The 26,853-nt window shown below is 42.4% G+C and overlaps 1 protein-coding gene across 1 annotated transcript in view; it reads right to left on the bottom strand.

Moving 5' to 3' along the window:
• Positions 1 to 290: 290 nt before the first annotated feature.
• KCNH6 (potassium voltage-gated channel subfamily H member 6) overlaps positions 291 to 26,853 on the bottom strand; it is a 270,069-nt gene continuing 243,506 nt past the window's right edge. Inside the window, exons 8-15 of the mRNA XM_040435520.1 lie at positions 11,553 to 11,600; positions 4,524 to 4,776; positions 4,182 to 4,375; positions 3,909 to 4,008; positions 3,505 to 3,795; positions 2,004 to 2,184; positions 1,710 to 1,908; positions 291 to 1,600 (exon numbers count right to left, since the gene is read on the bottom strand). Coding sequence (XP_040291454.1) covers positions 1,331 to 1,600; positions 1,710 to 1,908; positions 2,004 to 2,184; positions 3,505 to 3,795; positions 3,909 to 4,008; positions 4,182 to 4,375; positions 4,524 to 4,776; positions 11,553 to 11,600 — 1,536 coding nt within the window. The 3' untranslated portion in view covers positions 291 to 1,330. The remainder of the gene's footprint in view (positions 1,601 to 1,709; positions 1,909 to 2,003; positions 2,185 to 3,504; positions 3,796 to 3,908; positions 4,009 to 4,181; positions 4,376 to 4,523; positions 4,777 to 11,552; positions 11,601 to 26,853) is intronic.

The raw sequence follows: 26,853 nt of genomic DNA, 5'->3' as shown, positions 1-26,853 counted from the left end.
ACTATCACTTTAAGCTTTTTGGTAAACTCTACAATCATCTGTAAACTTTTAAATTATGGCATTTGAACAAAAAAATATACATAAAAAAAAAATCTAAGAAATCACTGTGAGTAGATGTATGTTCTCTAGATTTGCAGATCACTAGTTTTATATAGGAATATACAGAAATCACTAGTTTTATATAGGAATATAGAGAAATCTGGTAACTGGACACAGTATCGCCCATCCGTTGTAGAGTTTTTCCCAAATAACACCACCCATGCTTCTGAATCCTGCACCTCAACAGCGTTGTGAATTTTGGTGGGAATGATGAGGAGCTCAAAAGTCAGAGATGGAAGACTTGACCTGTGAAATTCTGTAGATTCTTGCCATACTGAAGTGCAGAATGTCTAATAAGATATTTTTGTATTCTATATTGCTACTCTACGTCTACTAAAGGGATGGGAAACTGAACAGCCTTATAACAGTATCATGCCCTAATTTTATGGCTTTTTCAAATATATAGTTATTATGTGCAAAATTCAGTCACCAGCAGTTGGACATAAGCGGAAGTTGACCATGACAAAATTACAAAACAAGATGGGGGAAACAGAGTGCATAAGGGATAACTGAACTGCCAAGATCCTACCACATTTTGCAGTATATGTACCGACACTCATGTTTATAAGTAAATTACAGTACTGTATATCTTGAATGAATGATGTGCAGTAATATATTCCAGAACAGGGATCAATATATCGTGGTGCTAAGTCAGATCTGCTGCTCTATATGACAATATTAAATATGTAAGTCTGTGAAGCAATTGAAGAATACATTGCTTCATTGTATTATTAGTGTAGCTTTGTCACTTAGACCCCAACAATTATAATCTCCTTCCTAAAATTCATCTGCCACTCAAATCATGGTCATAGGATTGCATGCCCTACTAAGTTCCCTGATAGAAGAGCTAATTATTTCTTCAGATTTGTGCCTGCTGTGGTACCGCTCACATTCTCAGGTAGGTTTGCTTACAGTCTCTACTGGTGTCGCTCTCCATCTCTTTGTCTTTTCCTTAGTAGATGAGAATTTCACTAGCACATAGTATTGTTAAGAATTATGAGATGTCAAGAAACGGAGACCCACTTTGTAGTAAGAGCAGTGCCACCACCTTGAAGAGTCTGACTTCTTGGAAGTGCACTTTAATCTTACCTCTTCTTCCAGTAGAAATGGCCCACAAAAATCTATTCTATGCATATAAAGGAGGGGGAACACAGGCTATAAAACATCTTTCTCCCCTCCTCAACCGTGTAAAGAAAACAGGTAATCTTCTTCCATATCCTTCTCCATGGCTCTAACTCCCTGGGAGAACAGGGTCTGAAAAGTGTCTTTGAAATTCCAGGTCCGGTGGAGAAGTGCACTCCAAATGATCAGGCAGAGATGGAAAGCGGAAGCTCCCCAAGATTGCATGGGAGGGGGGTTCAGGAGGTGGGATAGGATGGGTCTGAGGATATCCAGGTCCTGGTATCATACCAAGGGGTTCTTGGGGACTAGGACTGAGATGCAGAACATTAGGTTTAAGGTTAAGAGGTTCTAAATCGTTGTAGTCAGTCAGTCCTGGACTCTGTGAGAGGAAACAGAAAAGAAACATCTTAACACTGGAAATAGATGGCTATAAAATACATGGAGGGCTCTGATGCCCTGTCCATGCTGCATGAACATAGTTGACTGACCTGAAGAGGAGAGAGGGGAGAGTCAGTTGGAAGGGACGTGTTGCTCTGTATAGGCTCCAGACTCTTGGATCCTGAGTGATAGAGTCCTAGAGTGTGGGAACTGGGAGAGATGGGGCTATAAGCAGGAGGGATCTGAGAGAGTTGTCTCTGCAGTAACTGTAGGATTATGTTGATATCTGAAGACATCCTGGACTCCAACCTGGAAGAAAACAGGTGACACCATTACAATCATACACTTGAAGATTTTACCAGGTTAAATAAAGCATAACTTACATTCTAGTTGATTGCTCATACCTGTCCAACTGAGCCTGGAGGAGCTCCAGTCGTGACTCCACCTCTCCTGGTCGATCATCAGGACTAAGTGGTGGATCCAGGGAATTGTGCACTATAGAAATATGTTCTGGGGCTTCTGGACATGCAGCTGACCGTCTTTCCCCCCAGAAACTGAACAAATTCGGAACCTCAATAGGAGAAGCTAATAGGGAAATTTTAATATATTTAGATACAGAAAAGAAATAAAGAATAAAGGAAGTATGGTAGATCCATGTAAGATTAGTTATTTGAATATATTATGTTTTGAATACTGTAATCTAAGGGTATGTTCACACGGTTGTGTTAGCACACTGAAAATGTCGGCACACAATCCACATCAATATTCCATGTGTTTTCCATGCTTTCCATTGGTTTCAATGGGAATTTTCACAGGGAATTTACACCAAGAATCAATCTGTTGCTTCTTTTCACGCCACATTGATTTTTAATCAATGCTCGGAGAAAGAAAACACTCCATATGAAATACAGAGTGGATTTACGAGTGAAAAAATAGGAGGCACATTGAGAGCAGATTCTGCATGGATTCTGGTGCTAAAAAACACACACCATAGTCCACAGGGAAGATCTGCAGTGTGAACATGGTCTCACTATGCAGGGGCAGAACTTGGATATTCAGAACTTTTGGGAATAGTTCTCCTCCTATGTAGCAGAGAAGTTGCTGGGCCTCCTCAGGTACTAGCGTCCATGTGAGACCACAGCTTCGCAAGTGTGTGGGTCACCAGTGACAAACCTTGTTTGGACTCTAAAAGAATACTGGTATTTGTATAGTATTAAAGCAAAGGGGAAAAAACTGAGAACCCAGCCACAATGAGGGCGCCAATCACCTGGGTAAAGTGAAGTGCGGGTATAAGGAGGCAGAATAAATATTATAATAATGTTTAGAGTAAGTTTTTAGAATGTATATGGTCCGTGAACAATAGGACGGCCGTGTGCTATATAGAGAAACAGTCTGTATGTATCAACAAATAGTTAATAGTGGGTTCAGACCTCAGTATATAGCAGCATATATACTGAGGTCTGAACCCACTATTAACTATTTGTTGATACATACAGACTGTTCCTCTATATAGCACACGGCCGTCCTATTGTTCACGGACCATATACATTCTAAAAACTTACTCTAAACATTATAATATTTATTCTGCCTCCTTATACCGCACTTCACTTTACCCAGGTTATTGGCGCCCTCATTGTTGCTGGGTTCTCTGTTTTTTTCCCTTTGCTTTATCACTACTGTATACAGCTATTATTGCTGTATATTCAGCCACTCTTGGCAGCCTCTCACCACCTACCTACTTATTCACTAGTGGTTTCTTTCTCCTTCCTGGTGGCGCCCAGTTGTTTTTCGAAAGACCACCTTTGGATATACCGTCCAAGGGAAGTCTAAGACCAACGCTCTTTTTCCGGGATTTTTTCCCCTCTCTTTTTTCTACATTTGTATAGTATGTCATGTATCAGTCACCTGAATACGTCTCCACTGTCTCCAACACCTTTCTGCCTCCTTCGTGGCTGCTGATGTTGGCTGTCACCAAGTTCACTACAGCTGGAATGAATTCTTGCTTGTCCGAAGGTAGCCTGTCCATACGGCCTGAGTTTAGCGGTTTGGTTTCATCATCGCTGGTCTGGGAGCATGGAGTAGTGCTGCTCGCCATTTCATCCCATTGTTCTCTACTTAGCGGTCGCTGGAGATTGGTCAGCTCAGAGTAGGTGTGATACTGTTCGGCATCTGAATTGATATCATCTATGCCATCCACTTAATATGGAAGTTAATGAGATTTTTTTTATAGAACATGGATTTAAAGTACACATTGTATAATAGACATAGCAAGTACGGTATATACTCATTGTTACCCAATATTGACTTACCTTGTTTCTTCCTGCGACGTCCTGATTGTTTACATCTACGTGGCTTACGGTAACTGCAGTTATACTCTGCGCTCCCAGGGGAACGAGGAATACTATCTGCCTGATGTGGGTGGGGGATAAAAACATCAGGTTATAAACATGGATAACACTAGTCCTCCACAGACTTGAAGCATAATATCCTCTTTTGCTCCTATGCCCAGCCATAGGCTACATGACAACTAATGCTGTACACTCTCATTCTTCAATATTCTACCCATTATGTAGTCTACTTACATCTCTTAGGTTGAAAGTGATCTCCAGGTTGCTCCAGAAGCAGTCAGAGAATGTTGGATACATGTCCAGTACTTCTAGAAGGTCTTCTCTTTGGATCTTGTGAAGGTCACAATAAGTCAGAGCCCTCACATCTGCATTTGACTTTCCAGGACGGGCAAACAGGCTGATGGGCTCACCGAAAATGTCATTTTTTCCTGAAAAGAGATAGAAATATCTATGAATTGTAAGTAAAAAATACACGTATGGCAAGATGTCTGTATGTGTAAACAATACAGCAACAATATATGACATTCAATGTGACTTAGTGAAACTGTTCTCAAGAAGATAAATGTACATTATTACCCAAAATAGCCACCACAATGTCATCCCTGAGTATCTCAATTGATCCACGAGAGATGAAGTAGAGGGTGGTGAGCACATCCCCGTAGTGAACCAGGGTATCCCCCGGTGGAGCATGTGTAGTCTTGAACTTCATGGCCAGTGCCCTCAAGCATCCTTTGGTCGCTCCCCTGAAGGCCTTGCAATTTTGAAGCAGTGTGCGATTAAGATGCAAGCATATGTCCGCCTGTAGGCACTCCGGGAATCCTTTCAGCACCTGTACAGGACAAAGATGGAGGGAAAGAGGTTGAATGAAGGCATGAGAAGTGTTAATGGAGTATTAGAAGAGAAGAAATACGCAGATTTTAATAAAGAGGACACTGGGTTATTGAAATAGGAGGGCAACATTTGGAGAGAATGGGTGCTGGTTTTGGCCACTTTTATAAGGACTAGTGAAAGCCATCTAGATGTTTTATTTTTTATATACCTATATATATATACATATTTATATATACCTATATATATACGTATTCAACAGAACAGGGACAATGACAGCATAATAGTCAGATAAAGGGACTGAGAAATGCCTGTGCACAGTTTTATAGACATTAAAGGATGTCCTGTACATCCTAAAGGGGTTGACTAGATTAGAGAATAAGTTTTGATATACCCTATTAGAGAATTCTCTGTTAATAGAGGGGGGTTCCCTGTTCCGGTTCCTCATCTCTTGCCCAGAGTGGAGAATGGTTACGAAGAGCGTCTCTCGCTCTGGACCTGTCCTCTCCTGCATTATAGAGATAACACATTGGTTTCAATGGGCACTGTGTAATGCTCAGTTTCCTCCATGGTGGCTCTTCAGGAAGTTGAACACTTACTGCTAGGTTTTCTCATAGATGACAGCTGATCACTAGGGGTCGCAGCTGTAGGACACTTTGTGATCAGCTTATTGTCTATCTATCAAGTATGGATTGACCAAAGTGGACAAACCCTTTAAGGAACAACATAATAATAGGATGATGCACAGAACTGCAGCATATGGGATTTAGGTAATTGTAAATGAGATGAAAAGTAGATGGATGGATGGAAGATAAGTGGAAAAAGAAAATGTTGCATGGTTATAATATGTGTGGGTGTCAGATATGTGATATACAGTATATAGAAGGAAAATAGGGACATATATTAGTGGCAATGTAAAGATGAAATCTGATGTATATAATTATACAGAGACTATGGGAAGAGATAGATGTATTGGAACAATGAGATGTAGACATGGGGCTTGGCGTGGAATATTGATCGCTGGAGGAGATGTAGACAAGGATTTGAAGAAATGCATAATTAGAACTTGACCACACATTTGAGTCTACATATCAATACTGGGGAATGACTGGTAGGAAGTGTCTTGGTCTTTGAGAACTGTTTTTAGCACAGTTATCAAGAATCAAAACCCATGAAGGCACCTTGTCTTTTGGTGATAGATTGCTTGGATCTGTAAAAAACAAAGAAAAAAAAAAAACATTTTATCGTCGACATGAATCCATGTCCTGGGAAGAGTTTGCTAGGAAGCAATTACCCCCTGCATCTCATGACCTGAGCAGTATAAAAGGTGCGATACTCAGGATCTACAACCACCGTGATATTATGTGTTCTTTACTGATCTTATTGATTGTCTAATATCTCTATATGAGACCCCCGGGCTCAAGTAAAACCCCTGTCTCTTCGACTAGTATATTGCTGAGTATCACTTAATCCTAAGGGTCATTCATTTATAATAACCACTGACTAATGATGAACAGACCCATAACTCTTTATGACGGACTCAACTTTTCAGGAGGTTATTAAACCTGATGGCTGAGAAAATGGCACTTCATCCTGTTCTGTTAACCTGCTACTTGCTGAACACCAGCCTTCATGGCTTAACATTTTCAGAAGGGATTTTTAAACGGGTAAAGAGAAGTTTCTCATATGTCAGTTTCATGCATTTGTCTGCATCGTGGTATAGGTATTAGAGGATCTCAATTCTAATTCTGTAATCATCTATCTATTCGGATGATACTGTAATGCGGGTAAAGATTTTACCATGATACCACATCCAAGCACGAAGTATCCCTAGATAATGCTATAAAGATGTTTATAACCCCCATTATTCTGTATATAGGGTCTAAATCCACATTGCCTGGAGGGTATGCAGATTGGTATGCCACAGCTTCCTACTCTACTCATGGTCATATTGCAGTAACTCCTGCCAGAACAGGAGTGGGTGGCGCAGAAGTGTGACAGAGGTAGGTTTTCACTCTGTGGCATATCTTGGAAACAGGTAAGTCTGTGGCTGGCAGTGCGCTGGGAACATAGTGGCTGGCAATGTATGGGGAGCATTGTGGTTGAAAATGTTCTTTGGATAGTGAAGATGATGTTATGTGTGCGGCATTGCAGCTGGCAATCTTCTGGGAACACTAGCCCATGTTGAACTTGGACATTGTGACTGGCAGTGCTCTGGGGACATTGTAGCTGGCGCTGTACTGGGGACTTGTGTCTGGCAATTCTATGGGAGCTGTACATTTTCTGGGAAATATGTAGTCAGTGTTGTATTGGGGAATTGGAACTGGAAAATATCCTCAGATTTTGTGTTAAGCAAGTTTATAGGGACAGTGTGGCTGAAAAAATGTTCTGGGTACCCTGTTGCTGGCTATGTTATGGGGGGCCCAAAAAAACAATTTTATAAAGCACCGACAATAGCCTTGGGGATACTTGATCGAAGTTTGCCTGAGCAAACATTGGAGTATACTGGGTTGTAGCACTTTTTACAAATACAATGAACACAGAAAAATATCTTAAAATAATGCATTAAATTAGTTTTCTGATATTTTAATCCTCTGGATAGGTCATCAGTATCTGATCGGTGGGGGTCCAGGACCCCCACCAATCAGCTGTTTGAGAAGGCAGCGGTGCTGGCAGTAGCGCCACAGCCTTCTCTTAGCTTTTCCTAGGCCATTGATGACACATTCATTGGTCACGTGGCTGAGGCGCAGCTCAGCGCGATACCAAGCACTGCCGCTATACAATGTACCACACTGTGCGTGGTAAGCACGGAGAAGGCCGCGTGCCCATAGGAGCACCAGTACCTTCTCAAACATCTGATGGGCGGGGGTCCCGGGTGTCGGACTCCCGACGATCAGATACTGATGACCTATCAAGAAGATAGGTCATCAGTATTGAAATGTTGGAAAACCCTTTTTAATTTGTATATCAGACCGTCTGTTTGCAGCACAAGATGTGTAAAATGCTCAGACTGATAAGGAAGAGAGTGAATTTACTTTCAATAGCATCTATCAATCCTTGCTGCATCTAAATAACCTGCAGTAACTGTTATCTAATACTGATCATGGTTAATCAATAGCTGTGTCACTGTGTGTGGCCCTATAGAAAAAGGGGTGTCTGTAACACTACAATCCTGCGTCATCATCATAATAACCGAGTCCTCCTAGAATCATCAAGTGTCAGCCTGCCCTTAGACATATTTTAGTCTGCATAGAAACTGGCACAGATCCATAAATAAACATGAGATAGATAGATAATTATGACATAGATAGATTGATAGAGCCATAGATAAATATAAGATGGATAGATTAACAGATATCTATAAGATAATAGGTTTTAGATGGATAGATACTGTACATAGAAAGAAATGAGATAGAATCTGATAGATATTAGATAGTATAGTTATCAGACCAATAGATGATAGTTCTGAGATCCATAGATAAATATTAGATAAATAGATTGGCCCACATTTACTAATGTGATTGTGCCTAGGCCATGTCATAAAACAAGACAAAATTTGGCACATTCTTTTAGAAAAATACACTGCACTTAGCTTGCCCAGGAGGCTTTGGCTTAGAAGGTAAGGTTATGGTTTAGCAGGAGATGGGCCGTGGCCATACATCTTATTTATCGCCCTGTGTTGGGCTGTGCTGCCGACATTAATGTGAACAAATAGGCACATCAACTCCAGTCGTTCATGTGGTTGTTCCTTCAGGAATTCATCTGCCCTCGTACACATGGAGCAGCCGTGCCATGGTTGGGATGAGACCGAGACACAGTTGCATCGCATTTAGTCATTATAACCGTATTGTTTATTTGGTCTTCATTGTTAATAGCCGCACCGTAACCCACAAAACCTTGTAGCCATTAACAATGAAGACCAAATAAACGATATGGTTAGAATTGGTTAACATGATGCAGATGAGACCGCGTCCACTCTGCAGCACAGCCGCTCCAGGTGGCCACAACCCAAGGGTCCCAAAACGGGCATCAATTGCCATGCTATGTTGTTTGATCGGTGCTCGCCACATTGGCAGATTTCTGGAGGGTCCTAAGTTCATGATGTCTGCATTGTGTTTCACTTATAGACAGGTATCTGATCACTGGCTATTTGATCTGTGCAAGGTCTGTATGTTCTATGATCTTTTTATGACTTCTTTTATGACTCTCTTATGCTAATCATTAACATGTAGCATTTACTGCATTTCCGATTGTGTTAATATACTTTAATAATTCAACTTTTAAAATCAAAGGAAATGTGTATGTGGGTCAAAACAGTGCTCTTTAAAAACACATGCATTCCTCAGCTTTATTATCGAGTAGTATATTCTTAGTAATTGAAGTGGTAGCTAATGCTATTCTGTATTCTATTGATCTAGTCTAAACTAGGGCTCCCAATCCCCTGTTTATAACTTACTAGCTGAAGGACCCGGCTTCGTTCGGGTATATTTAATCTATTTCATTTAATGTTCGTGTGTGTCATTAAAAGATATCAACACTATCCACTAAACAGTGACATCTACAGCACCCTGTCCCCAAAACAGTGACCTCCACTGCCCCCCACCCCTTAACACTGACCCCCCCACAGTGCCCCGTCCCTTAAAATTGGACCTCCACAGCAGCCCACCCCCTTAACTTTGACCTTTACAGCAGCCTTCCCCTTTAACAGTGACTTTCACAGCATACCAACCCCTTGACAGTGACCTGCACAGGGGCCCGCCCCCTTAACAGTGGCCTTTACTGGATCGGGGGCATGTTCTTTTGAACAGCTCACTCTAAGACAGCAGCACTGTACTGTCTGTGAGCTGCAGGGAGAAAGTCACCCTCCCTCCCACCTCTGCAGCTGACAGAGGTTGATTTTTACCTTCATTTTTTCAATCCCTGTCGGCTGAGGTGTGGAGGGGCATGTCCTAACTAGATCAGGGGCGTGGCTTAGCGCAACATAAAAGTTGATTTTTAACTTGTCTGGGCTCCTTCCTGCAGGGGGCGCGGCTGACAGAAGTTAATTTTTACCTTCATTTTTTCAATCCCCGTCAGCTCAGGAGTGGGAGGGGGCGTGACCTAACCAGATCAGGGGCATGGCTTAGTGGGACCTGGGGGTGGGGTTTCAAGTCTTTTGAGGATGGACACATTGTGGCAGGGGGCGTGTCTGGGCTCCTTCCTGCAAGAGTGACGCCCCTCTTGACACCTTACTGACTCATTTGCATACCAAATAAACTGGATTTTCAGAGGATAAAAACATCTATTGCTGGAACAAAGGCACATCTTGAAATAAGGAACTAAGTGCTATTAGGCCACATCAATAATATCGATATCAATCAAAATATATAAGTATGATGTAATACATCAGATAAAAAACTGGACTACACCTGAGGGGACATGAAACAATAAACCAATAGGTAGAGGACAAAAAAGGCAACCACAATTGGCTAGAATGTGATATTTATGTGATATTTTTACATATCAGTGTACTTGGTATATATTCTAGCCAATTGTGGTTGCCTTTTTTGTCCTCTACCTATTGGTTTATTGTGTCATGTCCCCTCAGGTGTAGTCCACTTTTTTATCTAATGTATTACATCATACTTATATATTTTTATGAGAATTATTAAATAAAGTATATTTATATTTCGCTACTAAACCCGTTTAGTCTCAGTTCATCCTTTGTTTTTGTAAGATAATGGGCATGGTCTGGAACTTCTGTACCAAACATCCTGTTGTCCATAGTGCCCTGATGCTGCTGCTCTGGCAGCGAAACATTAGCAACCATTTTATTTGCATGCATGCCCTCTACTATAAAGTTGTAAACAGGGGATCAGGAGCCCTGGTTTAGACAAGATCAACAGAATACAGAATAGTGATAGATACCACTTCAATTACTAAGAATATACTATTCGATAATAAAGCTGAGGGGCACGTGTTTTTAAAGACTATGTACACTTTTGGGGCAATTTTTTATTATTGAATTGCAATCATTTTGAGCTAAAAATAATTTTTTTTAATTGGTCTTTATTAAAAATGTTGAGCCCCTTTCTCTGTGCAGCGTTGAGATTCTCTAGTAGCAGGCTCTGTATTTTTTACTGTGTCCCCGTCAGGCAGCTCAGCTGACGGGCTCCTTATCTCTGATTTCTGACCTTACAAACACTCATTATAGCTCAGTTTTTATCTTACTGATAGAAATTTGATTTAAATAAGTGTTTAAGACCTTTTTTAGTATTTTAGAGATAAGGTTTATTAGATGAATGACACAAAGTGAAAGTAGGATTCACACAGCTAGACAAACAGTTAATCCTTTGTGACAGAATGGCTGAATATTTTTAATAAAGACAAAATTAAAAAATGATTTTTAGCTCAAAATGAGTAAAATGCAATCATAAAAAAAATTGTTGACGAAGGTGTATATAGCCTTTAAAGAGCACTGTTTTGACCCACATACAACTTTCTTTGGATTTTTAAAGTTGAATTAATAAAGTATATTTTTAATTGGCTTATTTGATTGAGGCTGATCTTCCAGTCAGGCATAAGCCTGTCTTTTGAATGGTTATGTATGTCAGTGGCAGTGTATGTTATGTCATGGACAGCTATAAGCCTGCAGCAGTGGAATGACCTAGCCTAAATGCTCAGTGTAAGACCTCGCTGTCAATAAGTCACCAATCCTGCGCCATCACATTAGATGCACCGCGGTTCCATGCTACCAGCTGACTGACATGGAGCAGGAAGGAAAATGTATGCCCTTGCCTGGCAGATGATCTTTGCTTGAGATCCAGCCGCAGGATGAATATTAGCCTTTTCAAAGGGAAGAGAAACCATGAGGCCCTGGCAGAGTACAACATCCAACACCATCCCAATATAATCCTAGGCAAACTGTATGGATTCAATGAACACAGGAATCCTGTAAAGACAAGATCACAGCACGCACACAGGATCCCTTTCGCTCTCACACCTTCAAAATACCAAAATCCAATAATCACAGAAAAGTCAAGTTGTTAAGTATTCTATACTTTTTCTGTTTCTTGGTCTCATCAGTTTTGGGGAAATCTGATTGACATCAATATGCTCTAACTACAATGTCTACAGGGTTTGTCACCAGCTCTTCCATACTCTGGGATTGCAAATCTGTTGAGTTATAGACAAACTGTACACCAGATTTTTACCTTGCTGTACAGAACGCTAGAAAAGCTGGATGACAGCCCAAACAGAAGAAGCAGCTTAACAACTTGGCCAAGGGGTTAAATATAAAAATTATGTCTAGGGAGGGTTTTTAAAGAGCATCTGTCACCATGATCAACCCCATAAAACCAGACATACTGCCTGGAAGGGTTGATCATGTGAATTAAATGAGCCCTCTATGGCTGCAAGCGGATGTACCGTTGCAGTGAAATTCATACTTCATACTCGGAGTACCAAGGGGCTGGCCTAGCCACTCAGAGCACTGCTTTATCTCCTCCTCTCTCTCTCATCGCCAGCTTCTTGAAGGCCTGATTGATTAGGCCAGGATTCTTCACTGTTTGGATGCCCGACCCTGAAATACTCACATTTTAATCATCGCATGTGTATAGCTAGGTATTTAGTGGTTCTTTCCTCTTTAATTCTTTGTAATGCAGTTGGTTAGTCATGCCTGGTACCTGACATTCCTGAAGTAACTGCACACGGAAGACCTTTAGGAGGATCCAGGAGACTAGAAGACATCTAGCTATGTAACAGAAAGCTTAGCTCTATTGAAGACATAGTCAGGGTAAGATGTGTCTTGCTACCATTACCTCTCTTTGTATCATATGAGCGCTGGCCAGGTGCCATTTTGAGAACTGGTCAATTGGGAGCTCGCTCATTTGTTCATGGCTTTGGTGACTGTTAATTACTTTACTCTTTATGTTATCTTTTGTATCTATATACCTTTTATCATAGTTTAGTAAACTCTTTATGCATCTAAGTCGTGTTAAGTCTACTTTTCCCCGAATTTTAGATCTCATGGTAATAGAGCAGGCGCCTCTTTAAATCTTGCCGACACATGCATGAAATTTCAGGGCTAGGCATCCAAACTGTGGGGATGCCTGGATCTGTCAGTCAGGGCATGAGGGGAAGAGGAGGAAGTGAAGCGGTTCTCCAATGGGCTAGGGCAGCCCCTTGGTGCTCTGAGCACCTAATCTGCATAAGAAATAAAGTATTTCACTGCAATGAAACATCCGATTACAGCAAGAGAGGGCTCATTTAATTCACCATGATCCACCCTACCAGGCAATATGTCTGGTTTTATAGAGCTGATCATGGTGATGCACTTTAAGGCTATTTTAATGAAGAAAAAGCTCCTTCATGTAAATACTGTATCAAAATTTCCGATCTTCTGACATGTTATAGAGGCGGTTAGGAGATGGGATCCTGATGCTGAAACCTCCAACCAATTTCTAAAACTAAACAGCAGAATTGTGCCCCATAGACTCTCACCGGCTGCTTAGCTTAACTCGGGAGGAAGTGTTAAACACCACTGCTGCCAAGTCAACCTGATGGGTGCTGCATGGGCATGGTATTTGGAAGTCTGCTGCAGGCCCATTTGTTGTAGAAATCGGTGGAAGTTTCAGTACAACTACAGATCACCTGATAAGATTCTGTAATGCGTCAGAAGAAATGAAATTGCACACCATTTATTCTAAGTTCAGGTTTTTCCGGCACATACAATATTCCAGACATACCAATGACACTTACCTTTCTGGCACAGAAGAAAACACAATAATGGTTATCAAGTAAAACATGAAACGTGAATACATTCCCCAAAGACAATATCCGCATGCAGACAAAACCCCAAACACAACATATACACAGGAGCACAAGGTCTATCTACATACTAACACAAGTAATACACACAAACAGGATTCCTGAAGATGTGATAGTCTAAATGACTGCCGGATGTTCAGATGTCACCTCCAACCAAACATCTGTATGGCCAACACTGACCGATGAACTGCAACAGTCGTACAGCTTCTCAGATTAGATCAGTGGTCTCTAATCCAAAACTATTGTAAAACTACAATTATCAGCATGCACTGAAAGTCACAGGTTACAGACCACAGATACTTTACCTAGCAGATCAGCTCTTTTTATAATATTGCTAGACCCCAATAATGGTGCTGCTATATGGCAGGTTGTAAGATTACGGGTGTAGTAATTTTCCTAAATTTCACAACACAAAAGTTAGAAAGGCCTGGAGAGCAGTTACCCCCTGCACCACTTGGGCATCCTGATTTTGGTCCTATCAGAACTTGATGAAGGAAACGCTCTAAATATGCAGGTTATGACTGTGATACTTACATGGGGTGCCGGGAGTTGGACCCCGCTCCTCTGATATTGATAACTTATCATGAGGATAGGTCACCAATATTATAAACCTCGAAAACCCTTTTAAGGGGACTTTGTTATTTGCAAATTATACGAATACATCAACATTACATTCATTCAGTATATTAGTTTAAATGTAAACTATACATTTCAGTGTTCTTGCCTCCTTTTGTTTGAGAATAGTTATGCAGAAGCTCTAACTATCACCAACATATCTGCAGGGTCTAGGAGGCTCAGGTCTAAGCTGCTGTTTGCTGATATTAGATGACTCTGTGCTTGCAGTGCTGAAACGGAGGGAATAACATCATCAAAAGGGTTTTCCAGGATTCTTTTTTACTAATGACCTATCCTATGGATAAGTAATCAGTATCTAGTCGGTAGGGGTCCAACACTCAGGACCCCCGCCAATGCCTTCTCACAGCTTACCAAGCACAGCACTGTACATTGTATAGTGGCTGTGCTTGGTATTGCACTCAGCCCCATTCACTTGAATAGGGCTGAGTTGCTCCTAGGCCACGTGACATCACTCAACCTAGGAAATGCAGAGAGAAGGCTGCGGCACTCACAAGAGCCTGATTGGCAGGGGTCCTGGGTGTCGGCACCCCACCGATCAGATACTGATGACCTATCCTGAGAATAGGTCGTCAGTAATAAAATCTTTGAAAACCCTTTTAAGGGCTCGTTCACACGACCGTATGAAGCCCGTGCCTTTGCTGTGGACCGCAAATTGCGGTCCGCAATGCACAGGCACCGACCGTGGCCCAGCCGCATGGGGATTGTGGGCCCATTCACTTGAATGGGTCCGCGATGCCTCCGTTCCGCAAAAAGATAGAGCATGTTCTATCTTTTTGCGGTGCGGAGGAACGTAACCCCAGAAAGCACTCCGTAGTGCTTCTGTAGTGGTCCTCTGTGCGGAATGCACACGGAACGGTGCCCGTGTATTGCGGATCTGCAAATGCGGTCCGCAATACGACAATGGGCAGCACACGTTCGTGTGAATGAGCTCTAACTGTGATAGGCCTCTTGCACATGACTGTATGACTTTTTCAGCATTTTGCAGTCCGCAAAAAACGGATCCGCAAAAAATACGGATGACGTCCGTGTGCATTCCCTTTTTTGCAGAACGGAACAGCTGGCCCCTGATAGAACAGTCCTATCCTTGTCCGTTATGCGGACAATAATAGGACATGTTCTATCTTTGAACGGAACGGAAATACGTAAACGGAAGGCATACGGAGTACCTTCCTTTTTTTTGCGGATCCATTGAAATGAATGGGTCTGTATACGGAACGCAAAAAACGGAACACAAACGGAGAAAGAAACGTTCGTGTGCAAGAGGCCATGTTCTTCTCTGTGGCTAACTAAACCAGTTTTGGTGCATGGAGCTTTACATATCTGAGCATCCTGAACCTCTGTGAGTATAAATGAAAGAGGACCTATTCTTATGACTCTATGTTGTGCCATTCCTCTATTATTTCTACTAGAAATTTATGAATGAATTGCCAGAAGTTTGCAACGAAGGTCCAGATGGTTATTACTACTTGGAGGTGTGCTCCTGCACAATCTGACACTGGCAGCACTGATTGGGTAATATTAGACTGCGCAGGGACACCTCTCCAACTGGTAACACCCAATTGGACCTTTACTGATGACTTTTTGTAGAAATAGTATGGTGCAACATTCAGCTACAAACATGGATGCTCCTGAATATTTATTACATGGTGTTGTAGAGGCAACTGTGAGCCGTTGCTGCCCTGCTTACCTCACCCAGCAGCCCGGACCCACTTTTCACTGCCTTCTTCCGAGCGGGTCCAACTGCTGGGTCTCTTCTGTTTCTCCACTCAGGCTGTGGCCTGCTTGTCGGCAAGGCCCCTTCTCCTCTGCCCGTAGGGAGCACACGCTTCCTCCGACTCTTAAAGGATCAGTGCGCACCCTAATCTTCACCAGCCAATGGCTGGCAACCCTGGAGTACTTTCCCATGGAAGTAACAGGTTCCTTAGCTTGCTATGTTCCTGCAAACGGGTACCGTATTCTGTTGTGTGCCTGTGTACCAAATTTTTGCCTGTTAACTGTATTCTAACCCTCCGCTGCCTGAATAGTGCCTGACTTCCATAGTGATCCTATGCTGCCTGCCCTGACCTCAGACTGGTCCCTGTATTGTGCACACTCCACCACACCTGAACCCGATCTCTCTCTGATTACGATTTTGCCTGACCCCTTGGTGCCCTGCATCGGTGTCTCTGACACCTAGCGGTCAGCTGCTCATTATACAGATGCTGCTCCAGGAGGTAGCGACCTGGCGGTTCCCCTGCAGTCAGGTCTGGAACCTTGTATAGGGGTTTAAGGGTGAAAAGCAGGGGACTGCTAGGATAATGCTCGTAGGATTACCCTTGAGTCAAATCTGTTGGTTGACACCATGTTTTCACACCCACTGCCATAACATATGGGGATCGCAAGTAGTTACTAAAACATACACATCAGGAGAGGTGACAGGTCCTCTTTAAGGTGCCCATATAGCCTTAATAGCCGTTGACTGAACATTTGTTTGACCTACAGCTATCTCTCCTGACACCCACATACCGATCTTGGAATGGCCAAGCGTGTATGTGTTTTCAGTGGGGAGAAAGAAGCAATCTGCTGCCAGACACTTCTGGTGGCCAGGGCCGGATTAAAGGGAGGGCACCTGGGGCTTGCTGTAGTCTACAGAGCAAGCAGGGGGGCTCCATCAGATCTGCAGGATTGGCCTACAGATGCCAGTGGGGCAGAACTAAGACCCAAATAGGATTGAGCGGCTGGTGTATCTACAGTCACTCACTCCTAGCTCTGTATGGAGCCCGGAGTGAATGGAGGAACTGTACGAGCTCTGAAAACTGTAATTACCGCTCCCGTTTTAGCGGAGATTTACTGTGGCTGGTAGGTGGCGGCGCTGCACAACAATGCTGCCTTCTGTTGAAACTAGAATAGCACAGAAGGTGAGCCACATTTAATCTCCATGCTGCTAGGAAGTAAGAAGAGATGGGTGGTCAAGGAGGGAAGTGTGCAGCAGTCCTTCAGCCCTCCCTACAGACAGGAGTGGATTCATGGAGCCCTCCTATGTCTTCTTATCAGGGCCGGTGCTACCATAAGGCAGACCAAGCGGCTGCCTTATGGCGCACCCTGGGGGAGGGCGGAAAAATGTGACATGGAGGAGGGAGAAATGTGACATGAAGGGCTGATGTGACATTGGGGGGTGATTTGACATGGAGGGGGAGAAATGGGACATGGGGGGCTGATGGCTGACATGGGGGCATGATGGCTTACATGGGGAGCTAATGGCTGACATGGGGGGCTAATGGCTGACATGGTGGCATGATGGCTGACATGGTGGCATGATGGCTTACATGGGGGGCTGATGGATGGGGGCTGATGGCTGACATGGGGGCTAATGGCTGACATGGCGGCATGATGGCTGACATGGGGGGATGATGGATGGGGGCTGATCTGAGGTCTGATTAACATTGAGGGTCTGATTGGGGCTGTGAGCTGAGGTCTGATTAACATTCGGGGTCTGATTGCTGGTCTGACCTGAGGTGTAATTGAAAACCTAGGTGCGTCTTATGGGCCGGTGCGTCTTAGAGGGCTAAAAATACGGTCCTCAAACCAGCGATTGTCTGAAGCAGAGAGAAGATACCAGGACCACACAGAGGAGAAGCCAGCTGCAGCAGACGGAACCAGGGCCAGTTGAGCTGCGAGGAAGGGGGGGAAGGGGCGCCAAAATGTAGCTTTGCTTGTGTTGGCAAAAATCCTTGCACCAGCCCTGCTTCTTATCTGGTGAGTAACTGTGGGAAGGAGGTCAGGGTTCCCCTGAAGCGGCTGCCAGTCTGTGTTAAAGGGTTTGGCCACTTTCTGGCTGCTGTTGACCATTGTAATGGTCATGTATCTGAATGGAAGAGAGGTCACATGGAGGTGATTAGCTTGGTCACATGACCCTCCATCAGCAGCCATTTTATGGACAAGATCTCTGTGTGGACAGCACAAAAGACTTCGCAAACAAGGGGCCATGCCTTATTACCCCTTCAGGACCCTGCCATTTTTCACCTTAAGGACCAGGCCATTTTTTGCAAATCTGACATTTGTCACTTTATGTGGTGATACGGTAACGTTGAAACGCTTTTACTTATCCAAGCCATTCTGAGACTGTTTTCTCGTCACATATTGTACTTCATGACAGTGGTAAATTTGAGTCAAAATATTTCATTTTTATTAATAAAAAAATACAAAATTTACCAAAAATTTTTAAAATTTCAATTTCTCAGCTTTTGAAACAGATAGTGATACCTCCTAAGGGTATATTCACACTAGCGTTTTTCTTTTCCGGCATAGAGTTCCGTCACAGGGGCTCTATACCGGAAAAGAACTGATCAGTTTTATCCCCATGCATTCTGAATGGAGACAAATCTGTTCAGGATTCAGTTTAGTAATTTTGACTGATCAGGCAAAAGAGAAAACCAAAGCATGCTACGGTTGTATCTCCGACGAAAAAAAACTGAAGACTTGCCGGAATGCCAGATCCAGCATTTTTTCCCATAGGAATGTATTAGTGCCGAATCCGGCATTTAAAATACCCGAATGCCGGATCCGTAAAAATGTGAAAAAAGATACAAGACGGATCCGTCTGTCCGCATGACAAGCGGAGAGACGGATCCGTTCTTGCAATGCATTTGTGAGATGGATCCGCATCCGGATGCGTCTCACAAATGCTTTCAGTCACATCCAGATTGGCAGATCCGGCAGGCAGTTCCGACGACGGAACTGCTTGCCGGATCACACTGCCGCAAGTCTGAAAGTAGCCTTAAATAGTTATTACTTTACATTTCCCATATGTCTACTTCATGTTTGGATCATTTTGTAAATTATATTTTCTTTTTTTGGTACGTTATAAGGCTTAGAAGTTTAGAAGCAAATCTTATAGTTTATAAGAAAATTTCCAAAAACAAATTTTTTAAGGACCAGTTCAGGTCTGAAGTCACTTTGTGGGGCTTACATAATAGAAACCACCCATAAATGGCCTCATTTTAGAAACTACACCTCTCAAGGTATTCAAAACTAATTTTACAAACATTGTTAACCCTTTAGGTGATTCACAAGAATTAAAGGAATATAGAGATGAAATTTCAGAATTTCACTTTTTTGGCAGATTTTCCATTTTAATCTTTTTTTTTCTGCTAACAAAGCAAAGGTTAACAGCCAAACAAAACTCAATATTTATTGCCCTGATTCTGTAGTTTAAAGAAACACCCCATATGTGGTCGTAAACTGCTGTACGGGTACACGGCAGGGCGCAGAAGGAAAGGAACGCCATATGGTTTTTGGAGGGCAGATTTCACTGGGATAATTTTAAATTGCCATGTTACATTTGAAGATCCCCTGATGCACCCCTAGAGTAGAAACTCTATAAAAGTGACCCCATTTTGGAAAATACACCCCTCAAGGTATTAAAAACTGATTTTACAAACTTTGGTAACCCTTTAGGTGTTCCACAAGAATTAAAGGGAAATGTAGATGAAATTTCAGAATTTCACTTTTTTGGCAGATTTTCCAATTTAATAAATTTTTTCCAGTAACAAAGCAAGGGTTAACAGCCGAACAAAACTCAATATTTATTGCCCTGATTCTGTAGTTTACAGAAACACCCCATATGTGGTTGTAAACTGCTGTACAGGCATACATCAGGGCAAAGAAGGAAAGGAACGCCATATGGTTTTTGGAAGGCAGATTTCACTGGGATAATTTTAAATTGCCATCTCACATTTGAACATCCCCTGATGCACCCCTAGAGAATAAACTCCAAAAAATGACCCCATTTTGGAAACTACGGGATAAGGTGGCAGTTTTGTTGGTACTATTTTAGGGTACATATGGTTTTTGGTTGCTCTATATTACACTTTTTGTGAGGCAACATAACAAAAAATAGCTGTTTTGGCACCGTTTTTATTTTTTTGTTATGTACAATGTTTATCTGACAGGTTAGATCATGTGGTATTTTTATAGAGCAGGTTGTTACGGACGCGAAAATACCAAATATGAAATTTTTTTGGGTTGTTTCAGTTTTACATAATAAAGCATTTTTGGAAAAAAAAATATTTTTTTGTGTCTCCATATTCTGAAAGCCATAGTTTTTTTTTATATTTTTGTAGTCTTATGTAGGGGCTCATTTTTTTCGGCATGAGATGACGGTTTGATTGGTGCTATTTTGGGGTGCATATGACTTTTTGATCACTTGGTATTACACTTTTTGTGATGTAAGGTGACAAAAAATGTATTTTTTTTTTACACACTTTTTATTTTATTTTTTGCAGTGTTTACCTGAGGGGTTAGGTCATGTGATATTTTTATAAAGCAGGTTCTTACGGACGTGGCGATACCTAAGGCTACTTTCACACCTGCGTTCAGGTGTCCGCTCGTGAGCTCCGTTTGAAGGGGCTCACAAGCGGCCCTGAACGCAGCCGTCCGGCCCTAATGCATTCTCAGTGGAGGCGGATCCACTGAGAATGCATCCGCCTGCCAGCGTTCAGCCTCCGCTCAGCGAGCGGACACCTGAACGCTGCTTACAGCGTTCGGGTGTCCGCCTGGCCGTGCGGAGGCGACACCATATGGCTCAATCTTCAAGCGGATCCGTCCCCCATTGACTTTCAATGTAAAGTCTGAACGGATCCGCTCAGGCTACTTTCACACTTAGAAATTTTTCTAAGTTATAATGCAGACGGATCCGTTCTGAACGGATGCAAACGTCTGCATTATAGGAGCGGATCTGTCTGATGAAACATCAGACGGACCCGCTCCGAACGCTAGTGTGAAAGTAGCCTAATATGTATACTTTCTTTTATTTATTTAAGTTTTACACAATAAACAACAATATTATGTTGATATCATTAAAACAATGTAAATTTGTGATAAAAACATTGATATTCATATATGTACTCACTATTTTCTGTACTTATACTATATGATATAGTATTACTTCGTATATGTTTTGAATATGAAAACCCAATAAAAATTACTTTAAAAGAAAAAAAAAATCATGCTTTAGTGTCTCCATAGTCTGATAGCCATAGTTTTTTTTTTTGGGGCGTTTTGTCGTAGGTAGAGTATCATTTTTGCAGGATGAGATGACGGTTTTATTGGCACTATTTTGGGGTGCATATGACTTTTTGATCGCTTGCTATTACACTTTTTGTGATGTAAGGTGACAAAAAAAAACTGCTTTTTTGACACGGCTTTTATTTTACCTTTTTTACGGTGTTCACCTGAGGAGTAAGGTAATGTGGTATTTTTATAGAGCAGGTTGTTACGAACGTGGAGATACCTAATATGTAAACTTTTTTTTTTTTTTTTTACATTTAACACAATAAAAGCATTTTTGAAACAAAAAAAATCTTGTTTTATTTTTTGGGCGATTGTCTTAGGTAGGGGCTCATTTTTTGCAGGATGAGGTGACATTTAGATTGGTATTATTTTGGGGGGAATACGCCTTTTTGATTGCTTGGTGATGCACTTTTAACCACCTCAGCCCCCAGTGCTTAAACACCCTGAAAGACCAGGCCACTTTTTACACTTCTGACCTACACTACTTTCACCGTTTATTGCTCGGTCATGCAACTTACCACCCAAATGAATTTTACCTCCTTTTCTTCTCACTAATAGAGCTTTCATTTGGTGGTATTTCATTGCTGCTGACATTTTTACTTTTTCTGTTATTAATCGAAATTTAACGATTTTTTTGCAAAAAAATGACATTTTTCACTTTCAGTTGTAAAATTTTGCAAAAAAAACGAGATCCATATAGAAATTTTGCTCTAAATTTATAGTTCTACATGTCTTTGATAAAAAAAAAATGTTTGGGTAAAAAAAAAATGGTTTGGGTAAAAGTTATAGCGTTTACAAACTATGGTACAAAAATGTGAATTTCCGCTTTTTGAAGCAGCTCTGACTTTCTGAGCACCTGTCATGTTTCCTGAGGTTCTACAATGGCCAGACAGTACAAACACCCCACAAATGACCCCATTTCGGAAAGTACACACCCTAAGGTATTCGCTGATGGGCATAGTGAGTTCATAGAACTTTTTATTTTTTGTCACAAGTTAGCGGAAAATGATGATTTTTTTTTTTTTTCTTACAAAGTCTCATATTCCACTAACTTGTGACAAAAAATAAAAACTTCTATGAACTCACTATGCCCATCAGCGAATACCTTGGGGTCTCTTCTTTCCAAAATGGGGTCACTTGTGGGGTAGTTATACTGCCCTGGCATTTTAGGGGCCCAAATGTGTGGTAAGGAGTTTGAAATCAAATTCTGTAAAAAATGACCTGTGAAATCCGAAAGGTGCTCTTTGGAATATGGGCCCCTTTGCCCACCTAGGCTGCAAAAAAGTGTCACACATCTGGTATCTCCGTACTCAGGAGAAGGTGGGGAATGTGTTTTGGGGTGTCTTTTTACATATACCCATGCTGGGTGAGATAAATATCTTGGTCAAATGCCAACTTTGTATAAAAAAATGGGAAAAGTTGTCTTTTGCCAAGATATTTCTCTCACCCAGCATGGGTATATGTAAAATGACACCCCAAAACACATTCCCCACCTTCTCCTGAGTACGGCAATACCAGATGTGTGACACTTTTTTGCAGCCTAGGTGGGCAAAGGGGCCCATATTCCAAAGAGCACCTTTCGGATTTCACAGGTCATTTTTTACAGAATTTGATTTCAAACTCCTTACCACACATTTGGGCCCCTAGAATGCCAGGGCAGTATAACTACCCCACAAGTGACCCCATTTTGGAAAGAAGACACCCCAAGGTATTCCGTGAGGGGCATGGCAAGTTCCTAGAATTTTTTATTTTTTGTCACAAGTTAGTGGAAAATGATGATTTTTTATTATTTTTTTTTCATACAAAGTCTCATATTCCACTAACTTGTGACAAAAAATAAAAACTTCCATGAACTCACTATGCCCATCAGCGAATACCTTGGGGTCTCTTCTTTCCAAAATGGGGTCACTTGTGGGGTAGTTATACTGCCCTGGCATTCTAGGGGCCCAAATGTGTGGTAAGGAGTTTGAAATCAAATTCTGTAAAAAATGACCTGTGAAATCCGAAAGGTGCTCTTTGGAATATGGGCCCCTTTGCCCACCTAGGCTGCTAAAAAGTGTCACACATCTGGTATTGCCGTACTCAGGAGAAGGTGGGGAATGTGTTTTGGGGTGTCATTTTACATATACCCATGCTGGGTGAGAGAAATATCTTGGCAAAAGACAACTTTTCCCATTTTTTTATACAAAGTTGGCATTTGACCAAGATATTTATCTCACCCAGCATGGGTATATGTAAAAAGACACCCCAAAACACATTCCCCACCTTCTCCTGAGTACGGAGATACCAGATGTGTGACACTTTTTTGCAGCCTAGGTGGGCAAAGGGGCCCATATTCCAAAGAGCACCTTTCGGATTTCACAGGTCATTTTTTACAGAATTTGATTTCAAACTCCTTACCACACATTTGGGCCCCTAGAATGCCAGGGCAGTATAACTACCCCACAAGTGACCCCATTTTGGAAAGAAGAGACCCCAAGGTATTCGCTGATGGGCATAGTGAGTTCATGGAAGTTTTTATTTTTTGTCACAAGTTAGTGGAATATGAGACTTTGTATGAAAAAAAAAAAAAAATCAGCATTTTCCACTAACTTGTGACAAAAAATAAAAAATTCTAGGAACTCGCCATGCCCCTCACGGAATACCTTGGGGTGTCTTCTTTCCAAAATGGGGTCACTTGTGGGGTAGTCATACTGCCCGGGCATTTTCCAGGGGCCCTAATGTGTGGTAAGTAGGTAAATGACCTGTGAAATCCTAAAGGTGCTCTTTGGAATGTGGGCCCCTTTGCCCACCTAGGCTGCAAAAAAGTGTCACACATGTGGTATCGCCGTATTCAGGAGAAGTTGGGGAATGTGTTATGGGGTGTCATTTTACATATACCCTTGCTGGGTGAGAGAAATATTTTGGCAAAAGACAACTTTTCCCATTTTTTTATACAAAGTTGGCATTTGACCAAGATATTTCTCTCACCCAGCATGGGTATATGTAAAATGACACCCCAAAACACATTCCCCACCTTCTCCTGAGTACGGCGATACCAGATGTGTGACACTTTTTTGCAGCCTAGATGCGCAAAGGGGCCCAAATTCCTTTTAGGAGGGCATTTTTAGACATTTGGATACCAGACTTCTTCTCACGCTTTGGGACCCCTAGAATGCCAGGGCAGTATAAATACCCCACATGTGACCCCATTTTGGAAAGAAGACACCCCAAGGTATTCAATGAGGGGCATGGCGAGTTCATAGAAATTTTATTTTTTTGGCACAAGTTAGCGGAAATTGATATTTTTAATTTTTTTTCTCACAAAGTCTCCCGTTCCGCTAACTTGGGACAAAAATTTCAATCTTTCATGGACTCAATATGCCCCTCACGGAATACCTGGGGGTGTCTTCTTTCCGAAATGGGGTCACATGTGGGGTATTTATACTGCCCTGGCATTCTAGGGGCCCTAAAGCGTGAGAAGAAGTCTGGAATATAAATGTCTAAAAAATTTTACGCATTTGGTTTCCGTGAGGGGTATGGTGAGTTCATGTGAGATTTTATTTTTTGACACAAGTTAGTGGAATATGAGACTTTGTAAGAAAAAAAAAAAAAAATTCCGCTAACTTGGGCCAAAAAAATGTCTGAATGGAGCCTTACAGAGGGGTGATCAATGACAGGGGGGTGATCAATGACAGGGGGGTGATCAATGACAGGGGGGTGATCAGGGAGTCTATATGGGGTGATAACCACAGTCATTGATCACGCCCATGTAAGGCTTCATTCAGACGTCCGTATGCGTTTTGCGGATCCGATCCATCTATCAGTGGATCCGTAAAAATCATGCGGACGTCTGAATGGAGCTTTACAGGGGGGTAATCAATGACAGGGGGGTAATCAATGACAGGGGGGTGATCAGGGAGTCTATATGGGGTGATCACCACAGTCATTGATCACGCCCCTGTAAGGCTTCATTCAGACGTCCGTATGCGTTTTGCGGATCCGATCCATCTATCAGTGCATCCGTAAAAATCATGCGGACATCTGAATGGAGCTTTACAGGGGGGTAATCAATGACAGGGGGGTGATCAGGGAGTCTATATGGGGTGATCACCACAGTCATTGATCACGCCCCTGTAAGGCTTCATTCAGACGTCCGGATGCGTTTTGCAGATCCGATCCATCTATCAGTGGATCCGTAAAAATCATGCGGACGTCTGAATGGAGCTTTACAGGGGGGTAATCAATGACAGAGGGGTAATCAATGACAGGGGGGTGATCAGGGAGTCTATATGGGGTGATCACCACAGTCATTGATCACGCCCCTGTAAGGCTTCATTCAGACGTCCGGATGCGTTTTGCGGATCCAATCCATCTATCAGTGCATCCGTAAAAATCATGCGGACATCTGAATGGAGCTTTACAGGGGGTTGATCAATGACAGGGGGGTGATCACCACAGTCATTGATCATGCCCCTGTAAGGCTTCATTCAGACGTCCGGATGCGTTTTGCGGATCGGATCCATCTATCAGTGCATCCGTAAAAATCATGCGGACATCTGAATGGAGCTTTACAGGGGGTTGATCAATGACAGGGGGGTGATCACCACAGTCATTGATCATGCCCCTGTAAGGCTTCATTCAGACGTCCGGATGCGTTTTGCGGATCGGATCCATCTATCAGTGCATCCGTAAAAATCATGCGGACATCTGAATGGAGCTTTACAGGGGGGTGATCAATGACAGGGGGGTAATCAATGACAGGGGGGTGATCAGGGAGTCTATATGGGGTGATCAGGGGCTAATAAGGGGTTAATAAGTGACGGGGGGGGGTGTAGTGTAGTGTAGTGGTGCTTGGTGCTACTTTACTGAGCTACCTGTGTCCTCTGGTGGTCGATCCAAACAAAGGGGACCACCAGAGGACCAGGTAGCAGGTATATTAGACGCTGTTATCAAAACAGCGTCTAATATACCTGTTAGGGGTTAAAAAAAACACATCTCCAGCCTGCCAGCGAACGATCGCCGCTGGCAGGCTGGAGATCAACTCTCTTACCGTCCGTTCCTGTGAGCGCGCGCGCCTGTGTGCGCGCGTTCACAGGAAATCTCGGCCATCGCGAGATGACGCGTATATGCGTGACTGTGCGCAGCGCTGCCACCTCCGGAACGCGATCCTGCGGCGGTCCGGAGGTGGTTAAAGGTGACAAAAAAATTATTTTTTTTTGCACAGTTTTTATTTTATTTTTATTTTATATTTGTGTTCACCTGAGGGGTTAGGTCATTTAATATTTTTATAGAGCCGGTCTTTTATTCCCTATTTTTTACAATTAATTTTTTTACTTTATTATGGGAAAAGGACGCTTTTTTTAACTTGAAACTTTTAATTTTTTTTGCAAAACTTTATTTCAACTTTTGGGGGTCTGATCCCCTTTACAATGCATCACAATACTTCTGTATTGTAATGCATTGGCTGTAAGTGTATTACACACTGTAATACACTTACAGCCTGCTTCCTGTGAGATCCAGGGGGCTGGATCTCACAGGCTGTCACGGAAGGCAGCCACGATGCCTAAGGAAGGCATCGGGCTGCCTTCCCTGCCATCGGGTC

Source organism: Bufo bufo, chromosome 6 (assembly GCF_905171765.1).
Source record: "Bufo bufo chromosome 6, aBufBuf1.1, whole genome shotgun sequence".
NCBI lineage: Eukaryota > Metazoa > Chordata > Amphibia > Anura > Bufonidae > Bufo > Bufo bufo.
The sequence above is the reverse complement of the archived record's forward strand: the minus strand, read 5'-3'. Positions and strand labels throughout refer to the sequence as shown.